We start from the raw sequence: 27,335 nt of genomic DNA, 5'->3' as shown, positions 1-27,335 counted from the left end.
ATAATTTTAAACTCCAACTTTATTGGAGATGTGTCCAAAAAAATAACACTTGTTTAGTTGTGATTATGCCACTTGACATCATTACGTGCTTTTGCTTCTCCTTTTATATATAAATAGATTTATTTTAGAATGAAAGTTAGAGTGAAAATTAAAAAAAAAAATATTTAGACCAATTTTTGTATGTCTAATCAATGATTTCTCCTACTTCAATTGAATTATTTTATTATTTAATTTTTTGTAGCTTAGGGTGTAATCCTATCTATTTTGCATACTTTTATGGTATTTATTTTAATTATACGAAGTAGAGATTGCGCTATCACTCTTCCTGAGAAGATCTCTAACTATGTATGTAAAACTTAAAAAATCGAGACACAAATTAGTTGACCAATTATATTCATTATTAAAATGATTTTTGAATACTTAAATCTCACTGCACTATAACAAGGAATTTAGTGCTCGAGAATAGGAGGTGGAAAAAACAGAAAACCCACTAGACTCTTCACAAGTGAAAAAGATAAAGGGGGCAATCCCTCTTAGTAAGAATTTTAGAGGGATATAATTAGAAGTTTTATATCTTATCAGGGGCTGAATGAGATATACCAATATAACCAAAACCATAAAAGTTTCCAGAGAACACTTCTGCTGAAGCTTAGAAAAGGCTTACAGCTTTTGATCAGAGGTAAGTACATAACCCATTTCATATTTACAATCAATTCTCAGTATTTCAAGTAGAGTAATCAATTTCAAAATATCAATTTCCGTTTTCACAGATTGTTCATGCAGCAATTGGAAAGCACAAGTTTTAATTTTTCGAATGCATAAGTAATTCAAATTTTCTGGGTATTTTCCATCAATAGATAGAATATTCTGGAATTGGAATGAGATGGACCCGAATAGAGCAGAATGGATATAGAAAATTCATATAGCTGACACCAACTAGTTTGGATTGAGGCATGAAATTGGAATCTTTTTCATTTTATTTCGTCAATTTTGGATAAGAACTTAGAAATCAAGTTTCATTCAAATTAGTAAATAAAGTAATTGTTTTGATGAAGAAGATGTGACTGTGGGAGCTTCGGTCTAGTGGTAAGAGCGCAACACGTGAAGTGTGTTAGGCTCACATCACGGGTTCAAATCCTAATGCAAACAGAAAGCCTGGTTTTTGAATGGAGAAAGGTGAGACTAGAGAGGCGGAGATAGTAATAAATGCAAGAATATTACTTCTATAATCTCATCACTTTTTGCTTCGCCATAGCTTGGGTTTAATACCTCAAAGATGATAAATTTTTGGATTGTATATTAAATTAATGAATATTACCTCTAGATGGTCTGATATTAATTGAACTTCCATTGGCAGATAATTTAAAGCTGGCTTACTCTGCGGCTGTCAACAGAAGGCAGCTGTTCTTGATAAGGTGTTTGGGAGGTTCTGCTGGGAAAAAGAACTTTAATTTTCAGAGTATTAGAATGCAATCTGTAATGAGTAGTGGACCAAGCTTGGAGGCTGATGCTGTCAGCATTTTGAGATCAATAATTCCAGGCCTTGAATCAACTAAGCATAAAGGCCAAGCTGGTGAAAATTCTTTCTGATTCCTATTTACTTGCATTTAAATGCGTTACCCCCCATCTATAAGTTTGAATTATTAAATAATAAACAGTTTTATTTATTTAATTGAGTCTTTACATGCACCCTTATTTGCGTGCCGTATTCTTTTTTGTTGGCAGAAATCGTGGATATCTATTTATGATTGGTGGCAGGAATCCCGAATTCATAACCTTTTCCTGCTCCGACCATGTTAAATTGAGTGTGTAACTACATTGGGCTTTGTTCTAGATGACCATTTAGTGTCTCTTCCAATGCAATAGGCCGTTGAAGACATATTTTTTCCCCTTTTTGGAACTGTCATGTAATTATCTATTCATTTTGTGAGGCATTAGATCATTCAGTGTCGACACTCAGTTTTTCTAGTAAAATCCTACTAGGACTGCAACAACAACATACCCAGTGTATAAACCTTACCCCTACCTTGTGAAGGTAGAGAGACTATTTTCCAGAAGACCCTCGGTTCAATGAAAGCAAAATTACAACAGTTATGACAAAGAACTACAGAAAGAGAAGCAGTAACAACAACCAGAAAAATAATATAATCGAAGCAAAAGAAACATCTGGTAATAATAAAGATCTAAGAATAGGGAATACGAGGAATATATTACTACTACATATATGGAAAAGAAGTACAGGTTTGAAAAAGGAATATGCTCGACTAGCGACCCGGCCGGTCGTTTTGAGTATTACAACCCTGTTTCCCCATTTACTGCTCAAATTGGGCTTTACAGTTGTTGTGTGACTTGACGGGGCAATTGGTTCGGGTCCGGTGAGGTTTTGGAATGAATTGGAACACTTAGTTCCAAGGTTTAAAGCTTAAGTTAAAATAGTGACCGGATGTCGACTTTTGTGTAAACGACTCGGAATTTAATTATGATGATTCCAATAGCTCTGTATGGTGATTTTGGACTTAGGAGCGTGTCCGAAAAATTATTTGGAGGTTCGTAGTGGAATTACGCTTGAAATGCCGAAAGTTGAATTTTTGGGAAGTTTGACCGGGGTGTTGACTTTTTGATATCGGGGTCGGAATCCGATTATGAAAATTTGAATACCTCCGTTATGTCATTTATGACTTGTGTGCAAAATTTGAGGTCAATCGGATGTGAATTGATAGGTTCCAGAGTCGTTTGTAGAAACTAGAAATTTCAAAGTTCATTAGGCTTGAATTGGGGTGCAATTCATGGTTTTAGCGTTCTTTGAGGTGATTTGAGGGTTCGACTAAGTCCGTATGATGTTTTAGGACTTGTTGGTATATTTGGTTGAGGTCCCGAGGGGCTCGGGTGAGTTTTGGATGGTTAACGGATCATTTTTGGCCTCGGTGAGATTGCTGATATCTGCTGCTGCATTTTTCTGATTTTCTCTTTTGCGTTCGCGAAGAGTGTTATCCGAGTATGAGGTTTTGTTCTTCGCATCCGCGAAGGGGAGGACGCGAACACGAAGGTATGGTATGTGTGTGCATCGCGAACGCGTGAGAGGTGTCGCGTTCGCGAAGAGGAGTTAGGCTATTGGGGAACCCCAGGTCCTTGTTCTACGCGTTCGCGAAGCCGTGGTCGCGTTCGCGAAGGGTAAGGTTTGCAAAGCTTCGCGTTCGCGAAGGGTTAAATTTGTGGGTAGTCGAGTTGTGCTTCGCGAATGCGAGGGACCTGTTGCGTTCGCGAAGAAGAGAGGCCTCGTCAAAAAGTTTAAGTTCAGAAAATGGGAGCTCGTATTTGGAGCTCGGATTGAGGCGATTTTTGGGCGATTTTCAGAGGAAACAACGGAGTAAGTGTTCTTAACTCATTATTGGTTAAATTACCCGAATCCATGGTTGTTTTTATCATTTAATTGGTGAATTACGTTGGAAAAGTTTGAAAACCCTCTTAGTTTAAATTGTGGATTTGAAGGTCGAGTTGTGGTCGGATTTGAGTAATTTTGGTATGGTTTGACTCGTGGTTGGATGGAGGTTCGGATTTTGTGAGTTTTATCGGATTCCGAGACGTGGGCCCCGCGGGTGATTTTTGGGGCGTAATTTCGGATTTTTGGAAAATATTAGTATTTTGATATGGAATTAATTTCTATAATTTTTGTGAGCTGAATCAAATTAATTGTGACTAGATTCGAGCAGTTTGGAAGTTGATACGCGCATAGTGGGATTTCTGGAGCATTGTTTAGCTTGCTCGGCATTGGATTTGGCTTGTTCGAGGTAAGTAACTCTTCTAATCTTGGAGTTGAGGGTATGAACCCTGAATATATATATTTCGTAAATTGTTGGGAGGTGACGCACATGCTAGATGACGGGCGTGTGGGCGTGCACTATAGAAATTGTGACATAATTGTTTCTGTGAAATTTTGTAGTTAAATGTTCTTAGCATTTTCCATGCGATTTTATGAGTTAAAGAAATTGAGCTGAAAAACATACTAAAAATCATGTTGAGGCTATGTGCCAGTATTATTGGGACCCACAAAGGTCATATTGTTGTGAAATATTTATTTTAAATTGAAAATTCATACTCAGTCACATTCATTTCATTGCATATCATATCATATCTCAGTCTCTGTTGTTATTTATTGATACATCATATCATCATTTTGGGCTATTCTCATGACATTGTGAGCTCATGAGAGAGAGACTGGAGAGATTGATGACTGAGGGAGGCCGAGGGCCTGATTGTGAGGATATTTTTGGGATCGGGCTGCACGCCATGTTGGCTTTATATATATTATTACTATTATATGGATCGGGGTTGCCCGCCTGTAGTAAGCCTGATCGGCTTCTTATTGCACGTGAGTTGGCCGTGCGGATCCTTATATTATTATTGCACGTGAGTTGGCCGTGCGGATCCTTATATTATTATTGCACGTGAGTTGGCCGTGCGGATCCTTATTTTATTATTGCACGTGAGTTGGCCGTGCGGATCCCGATATGATATTATAGCACGTGAGTTGCCCGTGCAACACGTGAGTTGTCCGTGCTTATAGCGCTTGGGCTGTAGGAGCCCCTCATGAGTTTGTACACCCCCAGTGAGCGCAATCGACTATAAACAGGGATCGGGCTGCACGCCGCAGCAGGTATTGTATAGCGCTGAGTGATTGAGTGTGCTGAGCACAGTGAGAGAGAATACGAGATAATGAGATTGAGTACTCTGAGAATGTGAGTACATGAGTGCAATCTCTGAGATACATTGCATTGACATGCACACATGACATATATGCATAGAGATGTGTTTTCCTCATGTTGTACGACATCACATTATTCATGATTTCTCTCACATGTTGACAGATGGGCATAGTGATGCATTTATTTTACACTGGTTATCTGGGAAAGAAAATGAGATATTTTATTTATCATTGAAAGGATTTTGGAAAAATTACTGTTTTCAAACTTATTCATATTTTTGGTAATCTTCGGTATACGATTCGGGTTTTCATTGATGTACTTGAAAGGCAAAACTATTTTCAGAAGTCATGATTTAGCTGAGCCTTTATTCTTGAGTTACTTCTGGTATTACTTGTTTAATATTGTTATGAACTATTGTTGGTTATGGAAGTTGGACTCTGACATTGGTAGAAGCTCGTCATTACTTTCAACCTACGGTTAGGTTTGTTACTTACTCAGTACATGGGGTCGGTTGTACTGATACTACACTTCTGCACATTGCGTGCAGATATTGGTTGACGTTGTTGCTGTGCTCGATGGTTGCGGGATCTGAAGATGTACCTGCGTTCTTGTTGTAGCTACCTCTTGTTCAGGGTAGTCTTAGATTTATAAAAGCTCTGTTTATGTATTATTCAAACAGACTATGTATTATTTCATTTCCGCTTTGTATACTCTATTCTTAGAAACTCATGATTTGTACTACCAGTTCTTGGGGAAATGTATTGGTTTTAGATATTCTCTTTTAAATAATTGTTATTGTAATTGGATAATTGAAAGTTGGCTTACCTAGCGGGTTGGGTTAGGTGCCATCACGAGTAGTGGGATTTTGGGTCGTGACAAGGTGGTATCAGAGCTTTAGGTTCATAGGTTCTACAAATCATGAGCAAGTGTCTAGTAGAGTCTTGCGAATCGGTATGATGACGTCCATACTTATCTTCGAGAGGCTATAGGGCATTTAGGATATATACTTCCCATTTTTCTTTCCTTATCGTGCGGGATTGATTCAGCTTGGGACATAACTTTTTGAATTCTTTCCACGTATTTGTATGCGCACATGAGCGCTCGGTATCAGTTGTGTATCGCCGGCTTGTGATTTCAGGGATGATGTGCGAGATGTGAATTTTATGTTTTGGTGATGGGCCAGTCTGGAGGACTTGAGGCCATGGTTAGACCGCAGTTTAAGCTCTGTAGCTTCAGTTATAACTTGTACAATTGGACTCATATGTCCGGTAATGACCCTACAGTGGAATTTGTGGCTCGATGAGCGGTGGAGTGGCGGTATGATGGGTTTGATGTGACCGCGGGATGTGTTAAGACGATTTGAATGTGACGAGAAGTGTTTCCTTGAAATGTAACGAAATGGCCATTGAGTGCTTGATTTTCTTTTTAATGTGACGTATAGTCTCGAGTATGAATGTTTTGAAGGATCTTTCATATTGTTAAATTTTGGGGTAAATTAAATTCTCATGTCTTGGTAATGAGTTGGACTCAGATTGACTAAGTGATTGCATAGTAATTGTGATTGCGAAAAGATATAACAAGATGCCAATTTGAGGCTAGGGAGGTGGGTTATCTCCTGGAGAGTAATCTACGTAGGTGTGTTCCTTATATGTGAGTGGAGAGTTACTTTTCCGCCAGCAGGGCGTATGTGTGGAGATTTGAATTTGAATCTAGCTGAGAAAGTTGACTTGAGTGTCAAGAGAATGATTGCGAGCTTAGCAGATGATTTTGGGTATTTTTATGATTGGCGTTGTATGAGCTTGAGAAGAATTTTCCGTTGGACTGACGGAAGTATTAGGGCAGTAGTAAAGTATGGATATTGTGAGTTATGGAGTGTTTAAATTTATGGCTTTGAGCCAAGTGGGGGAGTCTGCTGCAGACGGCTTAATTTCGTAGTTATATATTAAATTTTAGTTTTGGTCTGAGGCATACTTGTGGATTAGTTATGACTTGCAGAGATGGAGTTCGAGAATGACTTGAGTAAACGAATTGTTGGATACGTGTTATATTGTACTTTATGAGTATGTGAAAATCATGTGATGAGTGAGTTGTTATTTTCAAAATATGTGGTACGCACGGAGTATGAATTTGATTGGGGGTTTTAAAGTAAGAGTTACTTCTTTGAGTATTGTTGTGCTAATGGGGCACGTGTCTTTTGACCCATTTGGGCGGTGCAATTAGATTTGAGCAAAGTGGGTGACTCCCGAGAAAATTCTAGTGGGTTTGAGAATTTTATATAGCAATTAAGAATTTCTCCGGACTTGTGTATGGATAAAATTTGAGATTTAAGTTGGATGGTGTCGAGACTTGTGGCATTTTTGTATATCATTATGGATTTTATATTTTGGTATCAGGAAGGTGAATGAAACGGCCTTAGACTCAAATAAGGTATTCTCAGAGTGGGTGTTTCGGTTGTGGTATTGATATGGTTAATTATAATGTGGTGAGACTCTACAGATGTTTTGGTGGTAATATTCTTGGGTTTGGTGACCTACGTGGTTTGGTCAAGTTAGAGGAATTTAGTTCTAATAGCTTGGTTATGTGCAAATGGATTTCAAAGTGTTCTTGATGGTTTCTACCATGGTTTGAACCGGATATTTTCTACTAGTGTGAGAAATGTGTTGTGTATTGTGATTTCCTCTTGGAATGAAGCAAGAGAAAGGTTTCAAACTAAAATAGTATGTAAATTACTGGTAACTCAAAGTTGATAATAAGATTCTTGTGCTTTTCACATGATGGCAAGATAGATGTTATGTGTTGTACGAAAGCTAGATTTTCATGTACAAGGTGGCAGTACAGTCTTGAAGAGAAGGTAACGAATGTTGGACAACATGGACGGTTTCAGATGAATACTATTACTACTTGGTGTTGTATGAGAAAGGGACAGACTTCAGAAGGCGCATTATATTTTGACTTACGGATGTATAAATTACTATTGCGGTACTCACATGGTTGATAGACTGCTAATATTCAAATTTTATCAAGTGGTACGAAAGAACTTTCAAAGTATTTCTCGTGGTATGATCGTGTATGAGAGAAGTGTTAGGCATTCGGGCGGTGGAGATGGAATCAAATATGGTGATTCGCGTGTTCAATGGATTTGGAGATTGGGAGTTCCTAGGAGTAGGTTGTTTCATGGTTATGGACTGTGAAGTTGTGGCCGGAGCTAGCCGGATGATGAAATGTGTTATGATTCAGTCATTATGAATTTTCGGAGGGATTTTTATCTATTTGTAGGTAACCTGAGTTGATTTGGGGGTCCATTGGTAGGCCCAATTAAGATGTGTATTCGACACCGAGCCGGAATGGTTGGCTCCATACTGCTATTGTTGAGGGATGTGTCATTCGATTGATGTTGAACTTATTCGTGTTCTGAAATGATCTGTGAGTTACTCCTTTGTGCTATGAGGAGCTGTGATTCATTGGTTATGTGCACAGATGGTGCGGTTCTATTTGAGCTTTATAGCGGAATTTTAGTGATGAGTATTTGAGTATTGCATGATCGATAGCGTAATGGTTATGTCCTTTCAGGTTTTATGTGGTATTTTCGTCATTTGCCTCTCCGTCGTTATTAATTCGGAGTAGGGTGGCTCGGAGTATATAACATGAACCTCGTGTTAGAATCGGGTGATGGTTCTACGGTGTATGATGAATTTTCAGCGTTTCGTTATGGAGGTACTTGTTAATCTGGCAGGGCAGTTCTCTCATTTGAGTCATTTTCCATGACTGGGTACATTTGAATTGTTGCGTATTAGTGCACGGATGGCACGAGTTGTGGCTCTGAGTTATATTGGTGAGGCATGTCTATGGAACAGTTGTGTTTAGTAATATAAGGTAATTGGACCTAGAATGGGTACTATCAGGTTTGATTTCGGTATATTCGGGTGTATAATATTGAAAGTCGGCTCAAAAAATGATTATGGTTCTGGTTGGGGCGAGAGGGCTCCGTGACTTGTTGATCTATTAAGTGGTCAAGAAATTTCGCGTGTTTCTTTTATTATCAACAGTGTACGAAGGTTTTGGGATGAGGTTTGGTTCGATATGGGTTTAATACTAGTATGCAATTGGTTTTGGAGTAGTCACTGCGATCAGGAATGATGCTACGAGCATGCGAGTAGTGTAAAATGCTGGTTGATTATATCTGTGGTTATAGTTATAGCTCGATGCAACTTGTTCGGACTTATACGGTGTGTAAATGTGAGATTTGTGTCTTGAAAGAAATTTTAAAGGTTGGAAATTAAACTCCAAGGTTTATGGGCTAAGGTTAAATTAATGATTTTTAGTGGTATTGTGTAGTCAAGCCTATGTGGAATAGGGTGACGTGGGTTCACCCCCGGGTACGGGTGTGGTAAGATGGAACAGTGATTTGATGGCTTGGAAACAACTCTTGGCACGTTCGAGAATGAACGTATGTTTAAGTGGGGGAGAATGTAACGACCCGGCCGGTCGTTTTGAGTATTACAACCCTGCTTTCCCATTTACTGCTCAAATTGGGTTTTACAGTTGTTGTGTGACTTGTCGGGGCAATTGGTTCGAGTCCGGTGAGGTTTTGGAATGAATTGGAACACTTAGTTCCAAGGTTTAAAGCTTAAGTTAAAATAGTGACCGGATGTCGACTTATGTGTAAACGATCTCGGAATTTAATTCTGATGATTCCAATAGCTCTGTATGGTGATTTTGGACTTAGGAGCGTATCCGGAAAATTATTTGGGGCTCCGTAGTGGAATTAGGCTTAAAATGCCGAAAGTTGAATTTTTGGAAAGTTTGACCGGGGTGTTGACTTTTTGATATCGGGGTCGGAATCCGATTCTGAAAATTTGAATACTTCCGTTATGTCATTTATGACTTGTGTGCAAAATTTGAGGTCAATCGGACGTGAATTGATAGGTTCCGGAGTCGTTTGTAGAAACTAGAAATTTCAAAGTTCATTAGGCTTGAATTGGGGTGCAATTCATGGTTTTAGCGTTCTTTGAGGTGATTTGAGGGTTCGACTAAGTCCGTATGATGTTTTAGGACTTGTTGGTATATTTGGTTGAGGTCCCGAGGGGCTCGGGTGAGTTTTGGATGGTTAACGGATCATTTTTGGCCTCGGTGAGATTGCTGATATCTGCTGCTGCATTTTTCTGATTTTCTCTTTTGCGTTCGCGAAGAGTGTTTTCTGAGTGTGAGGTTTTGTTCTTCGCATCCGCGAAGGGGAGGACGCGAACACGAAGGTATGGTATGTGTGTGCATCGCGAACGCGTGAGAGGTGTCGCGTTCGCGAAGAGGAGTGAGGCTATTGGGGAACCCGGGTCCTTGTTCTACGCGTTCGCGAAGGGTAAGGTTTGCAAAGCTTCGTTTTCGCGAATTATTAAATTTGTGGGCAGTCGAGTTGTGCTTTGCGAATGCGAGGGACCTGTTGCGTTCGCGAAGAAGAGAGGCCTGGTCAGAAAGTTTAAGTTCAGAAAATGGGAGCTCGGATTGAGGCGATTTTTGGGCGATTTTCAGAGGAAACAATGGGGTAAGTGTTCTTAACTCAATATTGGTTAAATTACCCGAATCCATGGTTGTTTTTATCATTTAATTGGTGAATTACGTTGGAAAAGTTTGAAAACTCTCTTAGTTTAAATTGAGGATTTGAAGGCCGAGTTGTGGTCAGATTTGAGTAATTTTGGTATGGTTTGACTCGTGGTTGGATGGGGGTTCGGATTTTGTGAGTTTTATCGGATTCCGAGACGTGGGCCCCCGGGTGATTTTTGGGGTGTAATTTCGGATTTTTGGAAAATATTAATATTTTGATATGGAATTAATTCCTATAATTTTTGTAAGCTGAATCAAATTAATTGTGATTAGATTCGAGCAGTTTGGAAGTTGATACGCGCATAGTGGGATTTCTGGAGCATTGTTTAGCTTGCTCGGCATTGGATTTGGCTTGTTCGAGGTAAGTAACTCTTCTAATCTTGGAGTTGAGGGTATGAACCCTGAATATATGTATTTCGTAAATTGTTGGGAGGTGACGCACATGCTAGGTGACGGGCGTGTGGGCGTGCACTATAGAAATTGTGACATAATTGTTTTTGTGAAATTTTGTAGTTAAATGATCTTGGCATTTTCGATGCGATTTTATGAGTTAAAGAAATTGAGCTGAAAAGCATACTAAAAATCATGTTGAGGCTATGTGCCAGTATTATTGGGACCCACAGAGGTCATATTGTTGTGAAATATTTATTTTAAATTGAAAATTCATACTCAGTCACATTCATTTCATTGCATATCATATCTCAGTCTCTGTTGTTATTTATTGATACATCATATCATCATTTTGGGCTATTCTCATGACATTGTGAGCCCATGAGAGAGAGACTGGAGAGATTGATGACTGAGGGAGGCCGATGGCCTGATTGTGAGGATATTTTTGGGATCGGGCTGCACGCCGCAGCTTATATATATTATTACTATTATATGGATCGGGGCTGCCCGCCTGCAACAGGCCTGATTGGCTTCTTATTGCACGTGAGTTGGTCGTGCAGCACGTGAGTTGGCCGTGCGGATCCTTATATTATTATTGCACGTGAGTTGGCCGTACGGATCCTTATATTATTATTGCACGTGAGTTGGCCGTGCGGATCCAGATATGATATTATAGCACGTGAGTTCCCCGTGCAGCACGTTAGTTATCCGTGTTTATAGCGCTTGGGCTGTAGGAGCCCCTCATGAGTTTGTACACCCCCAGTGTGCGCAGTCGACTATAAACATGGATCGGGCTGCACGCCGCAGCAGGTATTATATAGCGCTGAGTGATTGAGTGTGCTGAGCACACTGAGAGAGAATGCGAGATAATGAGATTGAGTACTCTGAGAATGTGAGTACATGAGTGCAATCTCTGAGATACATTGCATTGACATGCACACATGACATATATGCATAGAGATGTGTTTTCCTCATGCTGTACGACATCACATTATTCATGATTTCTCTCACATGTTGACAGATGGGCATAGTGATGCATTTGTTTTACACTGGTTATCTGGGAAAGAAAATGAGATATTTTATTTATCATTGAAAGGATTTTGGAAAAATTATTGTTTTCAAACTTATTCGTATTTTTGGTAATTTTCGGTATGCGATTCGGGTTTTCATTGATGTACTTGAAAGGCAAAACTATTTTCAGAAGTTATGATTTAGCTGAGCCTTTATTCTTGAGTTACTTCTGGTATTACTTGTTTAATATTGTTATGAACTATTGTTGGTTATGGAAGTTGGACTCTGACCTTGGTAGAAGCTCGTCACTACTTTCAATCTACGGCTAGGTTTGTTACTTACTCAGTACATGGGGTCAGTTGTACTGATACTACACTTCTGCACATTGCGTGCAGATATTGGTTGTCGTTGTTGCTGTGCTCGATGGTTGCGGGATCTGAAGATGTACCTGCGTTCCTGTTGTAGCTGCCTTTTGTTCAGAGTAGCCTTAGATTTATAAAAGCTCTGTTTATGTATTATTCAAACAGACTATGTATTATTTCATTTCCGCTTTGTATACTCTATTCTTAGAAGCTCATGATTTGTACTACCAGTTCTTAGGGAAATGTATTGGTTTTAGATATTCTCTTTTAAATAATTGTTATTGTAATTGGATAATTGAAAGTTGGCTTACCTAGCGGATTGGGTTAGGTGCCATCACGACTAGTGGGATTTTGGGTCGTGACACTTACTAACCTACTACCCTAATTCTTGATTTTCACACCCTCCTATCAAGGGTCATGTACTCGGTAAGCTGAAGATGTGTCATATCATGCCTGATCACCTCTCTCAAATACTTCTTCAGCTTACCTCTCCTTGGACTCGCCATCGCCAACCTCTCACACCTACTCAGGGGGCATCTGTGCGTCTCCTCTTCACATACCCAAACTATCTCAGCATTGCTTCCCGCATCTTGTCCACCATACAGGCCACTCCCACTTTATCCTGAATATTTTCATTCCTAATCCTATCTTTCTTAGTATACCCACACATCCATCTTAGCATCCTTATTTTCGCTATTTTCATCTTCTACACATGAGAGGTCTTGACTGGCCAACACTCCGCCCCATACAACATAGTCGGTCTAACCACCACTCGGTAGAATTTACCTTTAAGTGTTGGTGGCATATTCTTATCGCTCAAGACGCCGGATGCGAGCCTCCATTTCATCCACCCTGCTCCAATACGATGTGTGACATTATCGTCAATCTCCTTGTTACCTTGGATTATAGACCCAAGATATAGAGACAACCCAAGAGATACTAATGTTTCCTTGGTATGAAGGGGTAATTTTAAACGTGCAGGAGAGATTAAATTAGATGGCAGTTTCGAATTAGGTTAAAGGACATATGGTGAAAATCAGTAAACAACTGGGAGTGAAGTCAACAGAAACAGAAGAAAGATTGTTAGAGTTACTGCTACGAATTGATAATGGAAGGCCAAAGAAATTTGCTTCTTCTGTGAACATTCACAGAACTATTTCTCCTGGTAAGAAGTGTGAGGGGGAAAAGAAATTATCGGAGTTTGGGGTTAAATTTAAAGGGAAATCCAGTTCTGGTGGGGACTTTGGTGGCAAAGGTAAGGATAGGAGGGCTCTTTTATTTCTTAATGAAGCTGAGAATTATTTGTTGGAATGTCAGGGGCATGAATGACAGTGGGAAAAGAAATCTGATAGATTTGCTTTTAAGGAGATGGAATGCAGACGTTATTTGTTTATCTGAAACAAAAATAGAAGGACTGAGTCAGAAAGACATTATGAAAATTGGGGGTTCTAGGTGGAGTGAATGAGTGGAATTGGAAGCTCAAGGCAATAGTGGTGTATTATGATAAAAGGAGGTGGAGTTGTAGGGACAAATATGTGGGACAACATTCAGTAACAATATTTTTGGAGGAGGTAAATTTTGCCTCTCAATGCACATTTACTGGGATTTATGCATCATGTGACAGGAAATTGAGAAGGGAATTATGGAAGGAGTTGGCTGCAGTTTATGGTTTGAACTCACAGCCTTGGGTAATTGGTGGGGATTTTAATGTTATTAGATTTGAGGATGAGAAGAAGGGTAATGCTCGAAATACTAGAGTTATGAGGGATTTCTCCATAATCATTAGTGAGTTATGTTTGATGGATTCACCACTCCATGGAGGTTCTTTTGCATGGTTCAAAGGCGAAAATAATCAAAGTGCTTCCAGAATAGACAGGTTCTTGTCCTCAGAAAGTTGGGATGAGCAATTTAAACTAATAAAACAAAGAGTACTGCCAAGGGTGGCCTCAGACCATTGTCCTATTTTGTTGGAATGTGGTGATTGGAGCAAGGGGAACGACTATTTTAAATTTGAAGACACATGGTTGGAGCACAAGGACTTCAGTGATTTGGTGGATAATGGTGGAATTCATACAATATACAAGGCAGAGCTGATGAAATATTGGCAAAAAAGCTGAAGTTGCTGAAAGAAGATTTGAAAGAATAGAATAAAGATCTTGAAGCTTTGGATTAGGAAGGACAATTGGTTCATAATTATGATCAAAGGGAGAATTGAAGGTTTGCTATCAGTAAAGAGTTAGAAGATATTGTCAAGTCTTAGGAAATCTCATGAAGGCAGAAGTCAAGATGCATATAGATCCAACATGCAGACAGAAATGCAAAATTCTTTCATAAGCAGGGAAATGCTCATAGAAGATATAACTGTACTAATAAGATAGTTATCGAAGGGAAATTAAATGAAGATGAAAGATTGATCAAAGAACATATATTGGATTTTTATAAAAGTTTGTTCAAGGAAGCTAAAACATGGAGACCAAAATGGTATGCTGAGGATTTAATTAAACTAACAGAGGAAGAGAAAGAATGGATACAAAGACCTGTCACTCGGGAAGAATTGGAATGAGATAAAACTTTTAAGGGAGATAAGACACCAGGCCCACATGGATTTAATCTCCATTTTTTCCAGAAATGATGTGTGAGATACTGTGAATCTATTTTTTGAAGGTGGATGCATTACTAAAAGCTTCAATACTATTTTCATAGCTTTAATTCCTAAAAAGAAAGAAGCAGTGGAAATAAAAGATTTTAGGCCAATCAGTCTTTTGGGGAGTGTCTATAAGATTATTGCTAAGTTGCTGGCAGAAAGACTCAAGTTATTGATATGAGGGCTATCAAGAAGGCTAGTTTCTGATAACTAGAATGCTTTTATAGGAGGGAGACAAATAGTTGATACTTCTATGGTGGCTAATGAATGTGTGGAATACTTGGTAAGGAATAGAAGGCAACAGGTACTTTGCAAATTGGACCTTGAAAAGGCCTATGATCATGTAAATTGGGCATGCCTATTAGACACCATGAGGCAAATGAATTTTGGTGAAAAATGACTGAAATGTATTGAATATTGCATATCCACTGTGAGATTTCGGTCCTCATAAATGGTAGTCCTCAAGTTTTTTTTAAATCTTCTAGAGGGCTAAGAGAGGGGATCCTTTATCCCCATATTTGTTTGTGATAGTTATGGAGATATTCAGTAGAATGTTAAAGAAACCTGAACATTTGGGTTGGATTAGGGGGTTGCAAGTGAGAAGAAGGGGTGGTGTAAATTGTGGCTTTTCGCACATTTCATATGCAGATGACACATTGATAATTTGTGAAGCAGATATAAAACAATTTCTATACCTCCTAGGGATCCTTTTAATTTTTGAAGCAGTGATAGGTTTAAGGGTGAATCTAGCAAAGAGTAGCTTGCTTAGTATTAATGCAGATCATTGTATAGAGGATTTGGCTGAGGTCTTGGGTTGTAAGGTAGAGAAGTTACCTTCAACCTACTTGGGGCTCCCTTTGGGTGCAAAGAAGAATGAGAAAAGGATCTGGCAGTGCGTATTGGATAGATGTACTAGCAAGCTAACTCCATGGAGAAAGCAATATTTTTCATTGGGAGGTAGCCTCACATTAGTAAGCAGTGTTTTGGATGGAATTCCAACCCATCTTATGTCAATGTTTCAGTTTCCTGTTTATGTTGAGAAAAAACTAAATGCTATAAGGAGTAATTTTCTATGGGAGGGCAGTGCAGATAAGAGAAAATTACATCTAGTAAAATGGCAGAAGGTAATGATTGACAAGAAGGGTGGAGGTATGGGGGTTAGAAATTTCAGATTACACAATAAGAGCTTCTTTTTCAAATGGCTATGGAAATATAATGATAGGAATGAGAAAACCTGGAAGAATCTGATAAATGCAAAATATGTGAGAAAGGATACATGGAGCCCTCCTTTGGCTCAAAATGTTTCAAGAGGTAGTATTTAGGGTAATATAAGTAACTGTGGCATGAGGTTAAGCAGCACACTAAATTGAAGCTGGGCAATGGTGCCAAAATAAAGTTTTGGTCCGAAGTTTGGTTGGGAATAAAAATAGATTCCCAACTTTGTACAATTGCTCTTTTAGTAGAGAAGGTTGTGTTTCCGAATTTCATTCCTGTAATGGGTGGCAATTGAATTTTAGGAGAGATTTTAATGATTGGGAGGTGGAAGAGGTTGGACAACTAATACAACTATTGGGTACAATAGTGGTAGAGGAGAATAAAGAGGATGTTAAAATCTGGACAGCAAGTAATGATATGAAATATTCTATCAAAAGCTGTTATAGCACTTTCGCAGAAACAATCTGAGTACTTTGAGGCAGATTGGCCATGGAAAATGCTTTGGAAGACCAAAGCACCTGTCAAGGCAGCATGTTTTGGATGGGTTGTCATCCATGCCTAACACAAGGAAGAGAGGTTTCATCTTAGGTAATAGATGTTATCTTTGTGAAGAGGAACTGGAAGTATTGAATCACCTTTTTATCCATTGTAAAGTTGTAAACAAGTGTTGGCAGCTATTCCTAAATCTGTGTGGTGTAGTTTGGGTCATGCCTTCAGATGTTAGGAACCTACTGGAAAGTTTGAATGGACAGAGGACAACAAAGATCCAGAAGCAGTTTTGGACCACCATCCCTTTGTGTATTTTTTGGACTATTTGGAGTGAGAGAAATAGTGCTTGTTTTGAGAATAAAAAGAATCATATTCAAAAACCTATGCCTGCATAACTGTGTTTTTGGTGTGAGAGGAGGTTGCTAGAAAACATGGAGCAGTATTTAGATTTCTTAGATTCACTTGGAAATTATATAACTTGATTCTATTATAGGGATCGTATGGTTTGATTGTACTTATGTGTACCTTCTTGGTACCATATTAATAAAAAAATTTACCTTATCCAAAAAAAAAGAAAAAAGAGATCCAAGATACTTGAAACTTCCTCTCTTGGGGATGGCTTGTGTATCCAGCCTCACTTCAATATCAGCCTTCTGAGTCACGTCACTAAAATACTGCTAGGGCGAAGAATGTAATATATGTGAAAAATAAATAAATTACAGAATGGACATGGTATCATGCAATCTTGCTTAACTATCAGTTGAACATTGCTTAAGTATCAGTTGAACACTATAGAATTTGCATGGTATCATGAAATCTCTAGACCTATTTGTTAGGTGGTTGCCGGATGAGAAATCGCTGACTTATGGGCTTTGTTCTTTCATTTGCTTTTCCGTTGTTTGCTCTGTGTTCGGATGAGCAACAATTGAATGGTTAGCTTCCATGTTACAGTTTGATGTGCAGTCCATCAATATCTTAATTATATTTGTGTTGGGATTTGATGGACATTTGTGGGGAATGCGGATCTATTCAAACGTAGTTCTTGTCATATTAAGTGATTATATTAGTTGGGGTCCTTGGGGGAGTAACCATTCTAATCAGGACTTAAAAAGGGGAAGAAGTTGCATTAGATTCTGTATCTAGAAATTTGAGTTTCTATTTCTCTCCAGTATTTTGATGCTATTGAACTTTGCTGAAAGTTTTTTATGCTGAATAATACAATTAATCAAGTCCTTTATAGATTCTGGTCTCAAGTCTCAATTAGTTTGTGTGTTCTTTATTTATGCTATATGATGAATTTCATTCAATCTCAAATATCTGATTTTGGTCTCAACTAGTATTATAACAGTTTTTTTTTATGACGGAAACTTTATTGAGTTTTTTCATAAATATTTATAGCATAAGTTTTGTCACATAAATATCTATCTATTTTATCAGGCAAATTTCATTGATGATTGTCATTTTAACTGATCTTTGTTTATCAAGATATACAATTTTCACCCCCCCCCCCCCCAAATCTTTAGAGATCAGGAAGGGTGTGAACTTTATACGTAGTACACCTTTATAGTTTTATGAATTTGACGTTTGGAAAATCCAGAAAAGATAAGATTAACAGAAAATCATATGACTAATGCAGTGCCCATCAGAGGTGAACTGCGTTGCTTATGTTTTTCTGTTTTATGTGTGACATTTCTAACAGAAAAGAAGTAATGACTTGACCATTGAGCTTGACAAATTTTTTGCATTTCTGCATCTGATGATGCTCCCTTTATGGTACTTCTTGTTAATTTCTGAACTCTATTTCTCAATCAGGGAAGATAGCTGTTGTTGGTGGCTGTCGAGAATACACTGGTGCACCATACTTCTCTGCAATTTCAGCCTTAAAGATTGTTAGTTCTAAACCTCTCTTCTTTACTTTTTGTCAGTTTCTCTTTCCTCCTCCTCGCTCCCCCACACCCTCCCAGGGAAATTAAACCATCCTTTTCAGTACTGAATTATTTAAATTTTACTACAATTTAATTATGCAATTATAGCTGAGACCTTTTTTGGCATGGGTATTGGCCTGTTTTCTCAGGGTGCAGATTTATCCCATGTATTCTGTACCAAAGATGCTGCTCCTGTTATAAAAAGCTATAGTCCCGAGTTAATTGTGCACCCTATTCTAGAAGAGTCCTACAGTATTAGGTGAGTCTTTGTTATGAATGCACATTCTTAGCGTGTTTCTTTGGTTTCCGTTATTGAAGCATCATAAATTTAATTTTGAGGGTGCTGACTGTGACCAAACGGTTCTTCCAGGGACGAGGAGAAAAGTTCGATAGCAGCTAAAGTGATTGCTGAGGTTGAGAAGTGGATGGAGAGGTTTGATTGTCTTGTTGTTGGTCCAGGCCTTGGAAGGGATCCGTTTCTCCTGGTGTGCTCTTTTTACTCAAGCCCTTCCATCCTTACACCTGATGTTTGTCTGTTCCTAGTATTCAGTTGCAACAAGTGCTTTGTTTTAATCACTCATGCAAAAAGATCACTTCTTCTTCCCCTAATTTTGGGAGGGTTTAGATGTGATTAAATGCTTATTTACTGAAAAACACTTACTTTGCGATGTTAACTAAATGTGCCTAATTGATAATTTTAATAAAGTTTAGGTAATCAATAAATACTAATTTCAATTTAAATATTTAATTAAAATAACAGGCCAAGTTTAGGGGACTGCCTATATATTTGGCAATATATATTTCTACATCAAAGGAATAGAGACAGTTTGATCATTATTACTAAAAGAATAATTTCTAGCCAAGTAAAATTGGCACATGTTGATTTTGGTTGTACCCCTCACGTGCCCAGCCTCACAGTACCGGGCACGACGACTGGGACTTGGAAGCGAGAACTAGCATCATCCATCGTCATCGATCACCACAGTGTCTATGGATGGCTCGGGCGCGACGCTCATCACTACAGCGTCCGCGGATGGCTCGGGCACAAAGTTCTTCGCCTTTTTATTTTTACCCTCGGCCACGGAAAAATGTTGCCTTTTTTGTTGCTTTTTCTCCTGCCGGAGACTCCGAGAAGAAGCTGACCCAAAGATCATGATCTCAAATCTGCTTAATCCTTATCTCCCTCTTGCATCTTGACGAGCGCAAAACACAACACAAAATTATTGTTTGCTAGTCAAAGATAGTATAGTTTAATTATCGTCTCCACAGAGATTGGATTTAAACAGTATTCAAATAATTTTTAGTTAATTGCTATCCAGAAAAATTAACACTTGATTGGATTAATTTTCAATTACAATTAACTACTAAATTTAAGCAATTATCAATTAATCACGGAAGACAACAGTTCAACAACAAAGAAATATCAGTGAGAGAAATAAGGGTAATTGACTAGACAGGTGCAAAAGAATTGACTCGGGATCCAATTCTTGAAGTAGTTCACTCTATAATACTGTTGATTCTCACGAATTCACCAGATAATTAGATTACACTTGAAGTTAAGGTTCCTTTTTCGATTAAATGTTAATTTCAGTAAATAATCCAATTGAAGCACGGTGAACAATTGCAACGAATATAATGATGGTTTTAATCTGAAGGGTAACTTCTCACGAATATTTTTCCATTTTCTAGTTCGATTAATAATTCACGAGGGTCTTTCGATTACCTAGTTGAATCACGAATTTAAACTAGAGCATAAGATGTAAAAAAATTCAATATAAAGCTCCTCTTTCGATTAAGCAAAATAATAAATAACTTCACAATACGATTTAAAACTCCATCAATTAATTCAAGCAATTGTCAAGAATCGAATCCCTAATCAAATTATCAATACACCATATCTATCAACACTCTAAGGGAAATTACTCCATAGCAATGGAAAAATTCATCTCAATAAGGTTTAAAGACATAGAAAGCATCAATGCTAATGATTCGATACAAACTCCCTTATTGCATCGATTGTTGGTTGAAATGTTGATGAATTCTTTTGTCTTCTTGCCTTAGTTACTTCCCAAATCTTTCGTAGGTGAAAAAATCCTCTCAAAATCGTATTTTTGTGTATTTATACCATGTAGAAGCGGGTCCGGATGGAACTACCCTTTCCCAGTCGAATTGGGAAATTACTCTAAGGAAAATACACAGGCGCGGCGTGCCATGCATGATGCACCGCATTAGTGGCCATCTTTAGAGAGCAGATTAAGTGCAAATCATAATTAAGTGCATAAAACACGTATTAAGTGCAAATCACTATCATTTAAGCTCAAACACAAGTAAAATGCAGTAATTAGAGTGCAGTGCAAAATACGGTTAAAACACGGATTTCTAGCCTACCATCACATCTCTGTCCTTTCAGCTGTATATATGGCTCACTAACTTTATTTTTCCATGTATACAAAAACTAGAAAGTTCATCATTGTAATGTGCCATCTTTGTGTTTTTCTAGCTAAAGGCAAATATTTGGTGATACTTTCATCATAGGGGATTCTGGTCTTCTGTGCATGAGGAAAAATTGACTTCTTGGTGTCATTTGTCACATTTGCTTAATTCCGAGCCTTTTCTTTTAGCTGATATGGATAACTATTCCTTGAAAAAGCAAATGCATGTCTTCTGTAAAATATCGATCTGGTTTGTTTCAATTATTTGTTTGCATTGAAGAAATATTACTGCACGGTAAGTATTCAAAGTCTGTGTAACTTTGTGGGTCAGGGATGTAAAGGATAGAGTGCATGATCCTGAAAAGTTGGAAACTTGGAAACGTACAAGATATATCAGTTTTTGTAATATGTCCAGAAAGAAAGATGATTAGCATTGAACATGAGAGTGGAGCAACTATATAAAGCCTCAGAATATGTTTGGTTGTGGACAGGACATGCTTGTGATCTAAATCCATCTCATCTTTCCCGAGCATACTCGATTCAGTTTTAAGAGTAAACATACCACTTTTAAGCTTTTATGCTGCCAAGAAAATTGGGCCACCTAAGCATGATACCATTAATGCTACCAGGAAGTATCATTTCACAATTATCTTGCATTATCTGGAAATTTATGTGCAGAAAATTTCTCTTTCTCCTCTTTTTAAGCTTTCACCTTTTTGTGGGTTCTTTTGGTACAATTGGATTTTGATCGCATGTTTATTCTTCCAGGACTGTGTAAGTAATATCATGAAGCATGCAAGAGAGTGCAATGTCCCAATGGTTATAGATGGGGTATGTGATGGCATTATTATATTGCAAGCCAATTGTCTAATATTCGATATGGCGTTTATTCTTGATATGCCATTGGTGGTCTTCTTTGTTTTATCAGGATGGGCTTTTTCTCGTGACTAATTCTCTTGATCTGGTTAGTGGCTATCCCTTAGCAGTCCTGACTCCAAATGTAAATGAGTATAAACGACTTGTTCAGAAAGTACTAAACTCTGAGGTAAATGACCAAAACGGAACCGATCAGTTGTTGTCTCTTGCAAAAGGGTGAGTCTTTTAATCCATATCTCATCTTTGCCTGATGTTTGTCCTTTTAAATTGACAATGATTGATAGATGTCCAAAGTTATGTGATCCTAAAGAACAGTCTGCCAATTTTTTCTTTTTCTTCAAAACCATGGTGATACATTGAAAACTTAATATGTCAAGACCTACATTATACCTTACAAAACTTCAACTCCTTTAGAGTGCCAAAAGATAACATTATATGTTTAATAGGTCCTACACAGATTTTCCCCTCCTTGAGGAAGAAATGAATTATGCACCTCTTAGTAACTTTGTTTCAAGTTGGTGTATGTAATTCAGAAATATACGTCATTTAACTCTGACTTTTGTTCACAAGGGTATGGCTGAGTGGTTCAGAAATAGGAGCAACAACTCAAAGATCCCAGGTTCAAATACCAACTGCAACATTTAGGATGAGCCCATCTGTTTCTGTCAGATGGCAGGTTTAAAAAGAAATTGTTCTGTGAATTTTAGCTGGCTGTTCGGTGGATTAGTCTAGTTACACACAAGTCGGTCCCGGAATATCATTATCCCAAAAGTCTTTGATATTTTTCAGCGAGTTGTTTTCTGACTTTGTAATGTTTAAGGACTATAATACGGTTAATAAAAAAACTGTGATGGAGTCTCAAAAGTTAAAGCTATCTGGCACCGTGTTTTCTGTCTAGTGGTAAGAGCGCAACATGTGATATGTTGGTTAAGCGCAAGTCACGGGTTTGAACCCTACCCCAAATAATAATAGTCTGGTATTTAAGTGGAGAAGGATAAAGGGGCAGGCCCATTATCCACCGAATTTCGAACCGTGGACCGAGGAACATGGTTAAGAGGCTCGCAACCACTATAGTATTTTCCTCTGGTTTGGACCCAATTTGTGAGGATGTACATATAACTGTGTTTTGGTTGGCCAGTATATAGCTGTCAATGTTCATCTCATTGTATTTTTTTACTTCTATTAGAGGTGTAATAGGTAAAATATCCATTTGATCAGGATTGGCGGTGTTACAGTCCTGCGGAAAGGAAAATCTGACTTTATCAGTGATGGTAAAACAGGTAGTACTTTTGCTTTGTCAATTGCCCTTGTACAGATAATTTAACCATTTAGATTCCATAGATCAGTAATTTACTGGTGGATGAACTAGGCTTTTGAGCTTCAGGCATGAGTTCCACCTGCATATTTTCGTGAGGCACAAAAATCTGGGACTCCTGCTTTCACTCTTCTCCTTAGGAGAATATCTAAGTCTATTTTTTCACTTAACTTAGTTATGAGACTTTATAACCTAATATGAGAATAATGACGATGAAGGACAGAGATTTTTATAGGGACTTTCAAACTGTAAATCTGAATCTTTTTTATGGTAGTAACGGCTTGTACATGCTAACAAATTGATCCTCGGTAAGGTAAGCATGTTCTTTTATAGTTTCAGTAGTATTAGATATTTCTTTTTCATTTGATTTGAAATGGTGCATCAGATAAGAAACAGCTGAAGTTTTTTCCATTACTTGCTAAAGTGACTTAGGTTCTAGGGGTTAACTTTAAGGTTGGGATACATGGTTAGGCCCCAGTTCCTCTTCTACGAGACGTATCTTAGAGTACTTGTGCTCAAGAGGCAACCTTTTCAAATTAGCCTAAGCGTGTTCTTTGGAAAAAAGAAGTGATAGCAGAGGGAGGAAAGGAAATTCAGAGAAGAGGATGAACTCAGGAACCAATATAAGTTTCAGGGATGATGGTGTTTAATGAAATTATTATGAGAAAATCTTCTAAAAGTTCCTTCAATAGTGGTTTGAGTTTTGTGTGTTACCTATCTATTATTCTGCTTCTAGTGCTTCTGGCTTTGATGAATATTTGCAACACCACATTTCCATATGAAGGAAGATGCATAATGTATTTTGCTCTATACCTATTTGGTGGGTCATTATCTGCGCTTTGCAGTACCAGATTTGTTTATGGAGGATACTGCACTATTTAATGTGATTTATTTTTTGAGGAATTCATGGGCAAGATACACATTTTAGAGTTCCTAGCAGTAAAAGGGATATTGGCTACATTTTCACCATTATTATGTATTCCATTTTATTTTGAGTTTGACGGAATGGCTATAGTTGATGTATTGTATGTATAAATGGTGGCTCTAAATACGCTGAATGCTTAGGTGCGTCTTCAAGTTGTAAGTTACAATTGAAAAAGATGTAAACATCAACAGGTGTTGTCTAAGGACTAAGATTACTGTCTCAATGATATACTCCTAAAATGATGAGTTCAAGAGGAGCAAAGTTTATTGTAATGATTACTTCAAATATTTTTGGAAGTCATGAGCTGACAAGTGGTATGGAATATGCAGCTTGTGCAGTGAGTATTTATGGTTCTCCGCGGCGTTGTGGTGGGCAGGGTGACATACTGTCAGGGAGGTAATTACATTTTCTACCATACATATGGTTATTATTTTCAGTATTGTTTAATTAGTTGTAACAGGACTACCTTATTTTTGTTGTCCGTGTATAAAAATTGAAATCAGTACATATTTTCATTAGTAAAATGAAAGTTCACAGTTTTAATTAACTATCTCCTGTTTACTCTCTCCTATACAACTGTGTTACTGAATGTTGACACGTATGTAAATCTGCAGTGTTGCAGTGTTCCTATCCTGGGCCCGCCAGTGTGCAGCTAAAGGGGAGAGAAGCATGAATCCAACCATATTAGGATGTGTCGCCGGATCTGCTTTACTGAGGAGAGCAGCATCTTTGGCATTTGAGAGTAAGAAAAGGTCTACGCTCACTGGTGATATCATCGAGTACTTGGGAAGAAGGTAGGTGTTTCTTGCATCTTTTACTTACTGTTGAGAACAATCAACTCTAACTTGCATTTCTCTCTTCTCAGCATACAGGAAATATGTCCAGTCTAATAGAAACTTCATGGTGGGTTTTCTTGGGAGCACAGCACTTCTACTCCAAATGGCAAAGGGCAAAGGGCAAAGCGGAAACAAAGAAGGAAAAATAAGGGAAAGTAGGGAAACTCGTCTCCTTTGTTGATGCTAATAAGACTGAGGTGTGTGAATAGCTACTCCTTTTTGCAGTTGTAATATTTGTTCCCTGATCCTGTAGCTTTTAGCCTCATGTCTATGCTTAGTGGTAAACATTTCGTGTTACTAATCATAGGCTTTAGTTTGTTGGGCATGGATCATGGCAGTGAAGTTCTTTTACATTTCAGTAGATTTTACTAGCTCTTAACAGATTATCCACCTTCGACTCTATGTTATACTAACTCATGTTTGGTGTAAACCCTTTCTCCATTGGCTTCCAAGTGATCTGACTACGTCTCATAGGTCACCGGTTTAGTATTGGGTCTCATCCATGGAAAACCAATTTTTTTTTCCAAGGGATACTCATGCTTTACCTTTTAAGTTTTAGCAAAACCAAACGTCATACATACAATTAAATAAATGATGTTAGTAAACAAAAATGTAAACAATTTTTTCTATTTTTAATTTTTTTTCTATTACACTGGGAGATTACAGAATGGAAGGGAAAAGGGGGACGATGAGAATTGAACCCACTACATTATTGAACGTTTCCCCCCTTTTTAGTTCCTAGAGAAAAGTAAGAGTAAAATTTATCCACACCAAAATTTTAAATCCAATGTAATAAATTAAAATGTAGTACTACCTATTAATTGACCATGGTTAGCATAAGAAAACTTGTCATGTATTTGTAGGCAATTAAATTTTATTAAATTTAAATCCATAAGAAACTTGGATTTAATCTCAAATATATTTTGTCCAAACAAATATTTTGAGCTAATATAATTGGATTAATTTTATAAGTCTAATATATATGACTTAAATATATAGGTCCAAATCTACTGGCTAGCCTATTTAATTGGGCTACAAGTTATGAGTCCACTTTATTAGGCCCATTATGCCATCTTCCTAGAGGCCCAGTTTGGTGCCACGGGTCAAATGACGTGGCATGCCAAGTGATGTTGGGTATATTTCTATATGTTTTAATATTACTTTACCCATGTTTTAACCGCTTTTTGGTGCTATTTAGTGTTAAAAATGCCCAACATGTGTTAATTATTGGTTTTATGACTAATTAAGTTGTGTGCAAAAATATGAAGAAAAGGTGCTCCAGCTATAGGAGAAGAGGGTGGATAAAAAAGTGTATTTGGTGCACCCTTAACAGTGAAGTTGGGATAAGGCATCCGCCTTAGCATGCGCATTTGGGCACAACAGAGATGAAGGAACAGAGGGTGGATGCGAAGCATCCACCCCAGCATGCGATGCTGATAAGTTGAAGCTAAGGCAGACGCGAAGCATCCACCCCAGCATCAATCCCTGAAGCTGATTCGGAAAAGGGAAACTTTGGCCCACGACTTTTGTACGCAATATATAAGTAAAAAATGCCTCTTTTAGGGCATCTAACATACTTTTTGAAAGGATTCGACCTAGGGAGAGCAAGGAGCCGTCGTGGAGGCCAGATTTCATCTTCTTCTACCAAACTTAGTAATTTTTATGTTTCTTTGTATGATTTGTTGTTTGGCTACCATGTCTATGTGGAGCTAAACTTCATGTTCTAGGGTTGTGGTTCTTTCATGACTATTGTTATTCGAATATTGATTTTGATTTTTTGATTTATCATATCAGTTTATTTATTCAATCGTACACTTAATTATTTGATTGCTTGATCACCAATTAAATACTATCTACGAATCTTGAATTGAACTTGAAAGTGGGAATTCTAGATTGCATATAGGATTAAATAAAGCAAGTTCTTGAACCTGGGCATCGGGGAACGAATTTGCGGTTATGATAGACATATACCTAATTGTCTTGCCTGGTTTATGTACATGAATTATAAATGCGTTCTTGCTAGTTCTAACTCCATAGACATATAGGCGTTAGGTTAGCTTGAATAGGCGAGTAAGAACTTGACAGATTCTTATGAGCAATATTAACACTGTCAACCAATAAGCTAGATGAATTAGTTAATCAATTCAAAATTGAAGAAACACTAGGAATGTTAGATAGCCCATAACTCTGGATCGTTTTCATTACATTGATAACATAAAATCTACACTTCCTTTGTTCAGAGTTCATTATTTATTTTCTCTTTAGTTTAATTAGATCAGAGTTATATAATTCTAGGTTTAACTCTTGTTTAGATAATTAGGATAGTCTAATTTAGTTAATAGTTAATCACAAGTCCTCGTGTGTTCGACACTCTATCTTATCACTTTATTACTTGACGACCGCGTATACTTGTGTGTGCGTTTGGCCGCAACAAGTTTTTGGCGCCGCTGCCAGAGACATAGAATTAGCTTATTTTCTAGATTAGACTTTTACTTTTATCTTTACAAGTTTTTTTCCTTTTTGTAAATATTTTTATTTTTATAACAATTTGATCTTTCTCTTAGGGTGTTTCTAGTTCTCTTAACATGACATCTGGGGATGAAATATCCGGAGG

General features: G+C 37.8%; 1 protein-coding gene and 1 long non-coding RNA gene across 5 annotated transcripts; both read left to right on the top strand.

Annotated features, from left to right (window-relative positions):
• The first annotated feature begins 357 nt into the window (after nucleotides 1–357).
• Nucleotides 358–26,528, top strand: LOC107801700 (ATP-dependent (S)-NAD(P)H-hydrate dehydratase). 4 transcript variants are annotated; one of them, XR_012698629.1, is made up of 12 exons: nucleotides 1,036–1,176; nucleotides 1,358–1,573; nucleotides 18,225–18,301; nucleotides 18,487–18,596; nucleotides 18,708–18,822; nucleotides 21,538–21,600; nucleotides 21,698–21,861; nucleotides 22,864–22,925; nucleotides 24,215–24,281; nucleotides 24,500–24,679; nucleotides 24,751–24,918; nucleotides 25,995–26,528. XR_012698629.1 is itself a non-coding variant. In XM_075229522.1 (11 exons), exons 2-11 carry the CDS (start codon nucleotides 1,468–1,470, stop codon nucleotides 24,773–24,775), a joined length of 969 nt encoding a protein of 322 aa, XP_075085623.1. In that variant the 5' UTR covers nucleotides 358–679; nucleotides 1,358–1,467; the 3' UTR covers nucleotides 24,776–25,096. The 4 variants fall into 4 exon arrangements, 2 of the variants coding, with proteins under 2 accessions (XP_075085623.1, XP_075085622.1); XR_012698628.1 differs by having other exon boundaries at nucleotides 25,990–26,528; XM_075229522.1 differs by lacking the exons at nucleotides 1,036–1,176; nucleotides 25,995–26,528 and adding an exon at nucleotides 358–679 and having other exon boundaries at nucleotides 24,751–25,096.
• Nucleotides 7,452–12,320, top strand: LOC142168719 (uncharacterized). Its single transcript, XR_012698630.1, has 2 exons — nucleotides 7,452–10,662; nucleotides 12,098–12,320. It is a non-coding gene; the product is annotated as an uncharacterized LOC142168719 (long non-coding RNA).
• Nucleotides 26,529–27,335: the final 807 nt, after the last annotated feature.

This window comes from Nicotiana tabacum, chromosome 14, assembly GCF_000715075.1.
Source record: "Nicotiana tabacum cultivar K326 chromosome 14, ASM71507v2, whole genome shotgun sequence".
In the NCBI taxonomy this organism is placed as follows: Eukaryota; Viridiplantae; Streptophyta; class Magnoliopsida; order Solanales; family Solanaceae; genus Nicotiana; species Nicotiana tabacum.
The sequence above is the reverse complement of the archived record's forward strand: the minus strand, read 5'-3'. Positions and strand labels throughout refer to the sequence as shown.

Coding starts and splice junctions, on each gene's coding strand:
- LOC107801700 (XM_075229521.1), top strand. Junction 21,601..21,697: donor TCCCAATGGTTATAGATGGG/GTATGTGATGGC, acceptor TTGTTTTATCAG/GATGGGCTTTTTCTCGTGAC. Junction 24,282..24,499: donor GGTGACATACTGTCAGGGAG/GTAATTACATTT, acceptor GTAAATCTGCAG/TGTTGCAGTGTTCCTATCCT.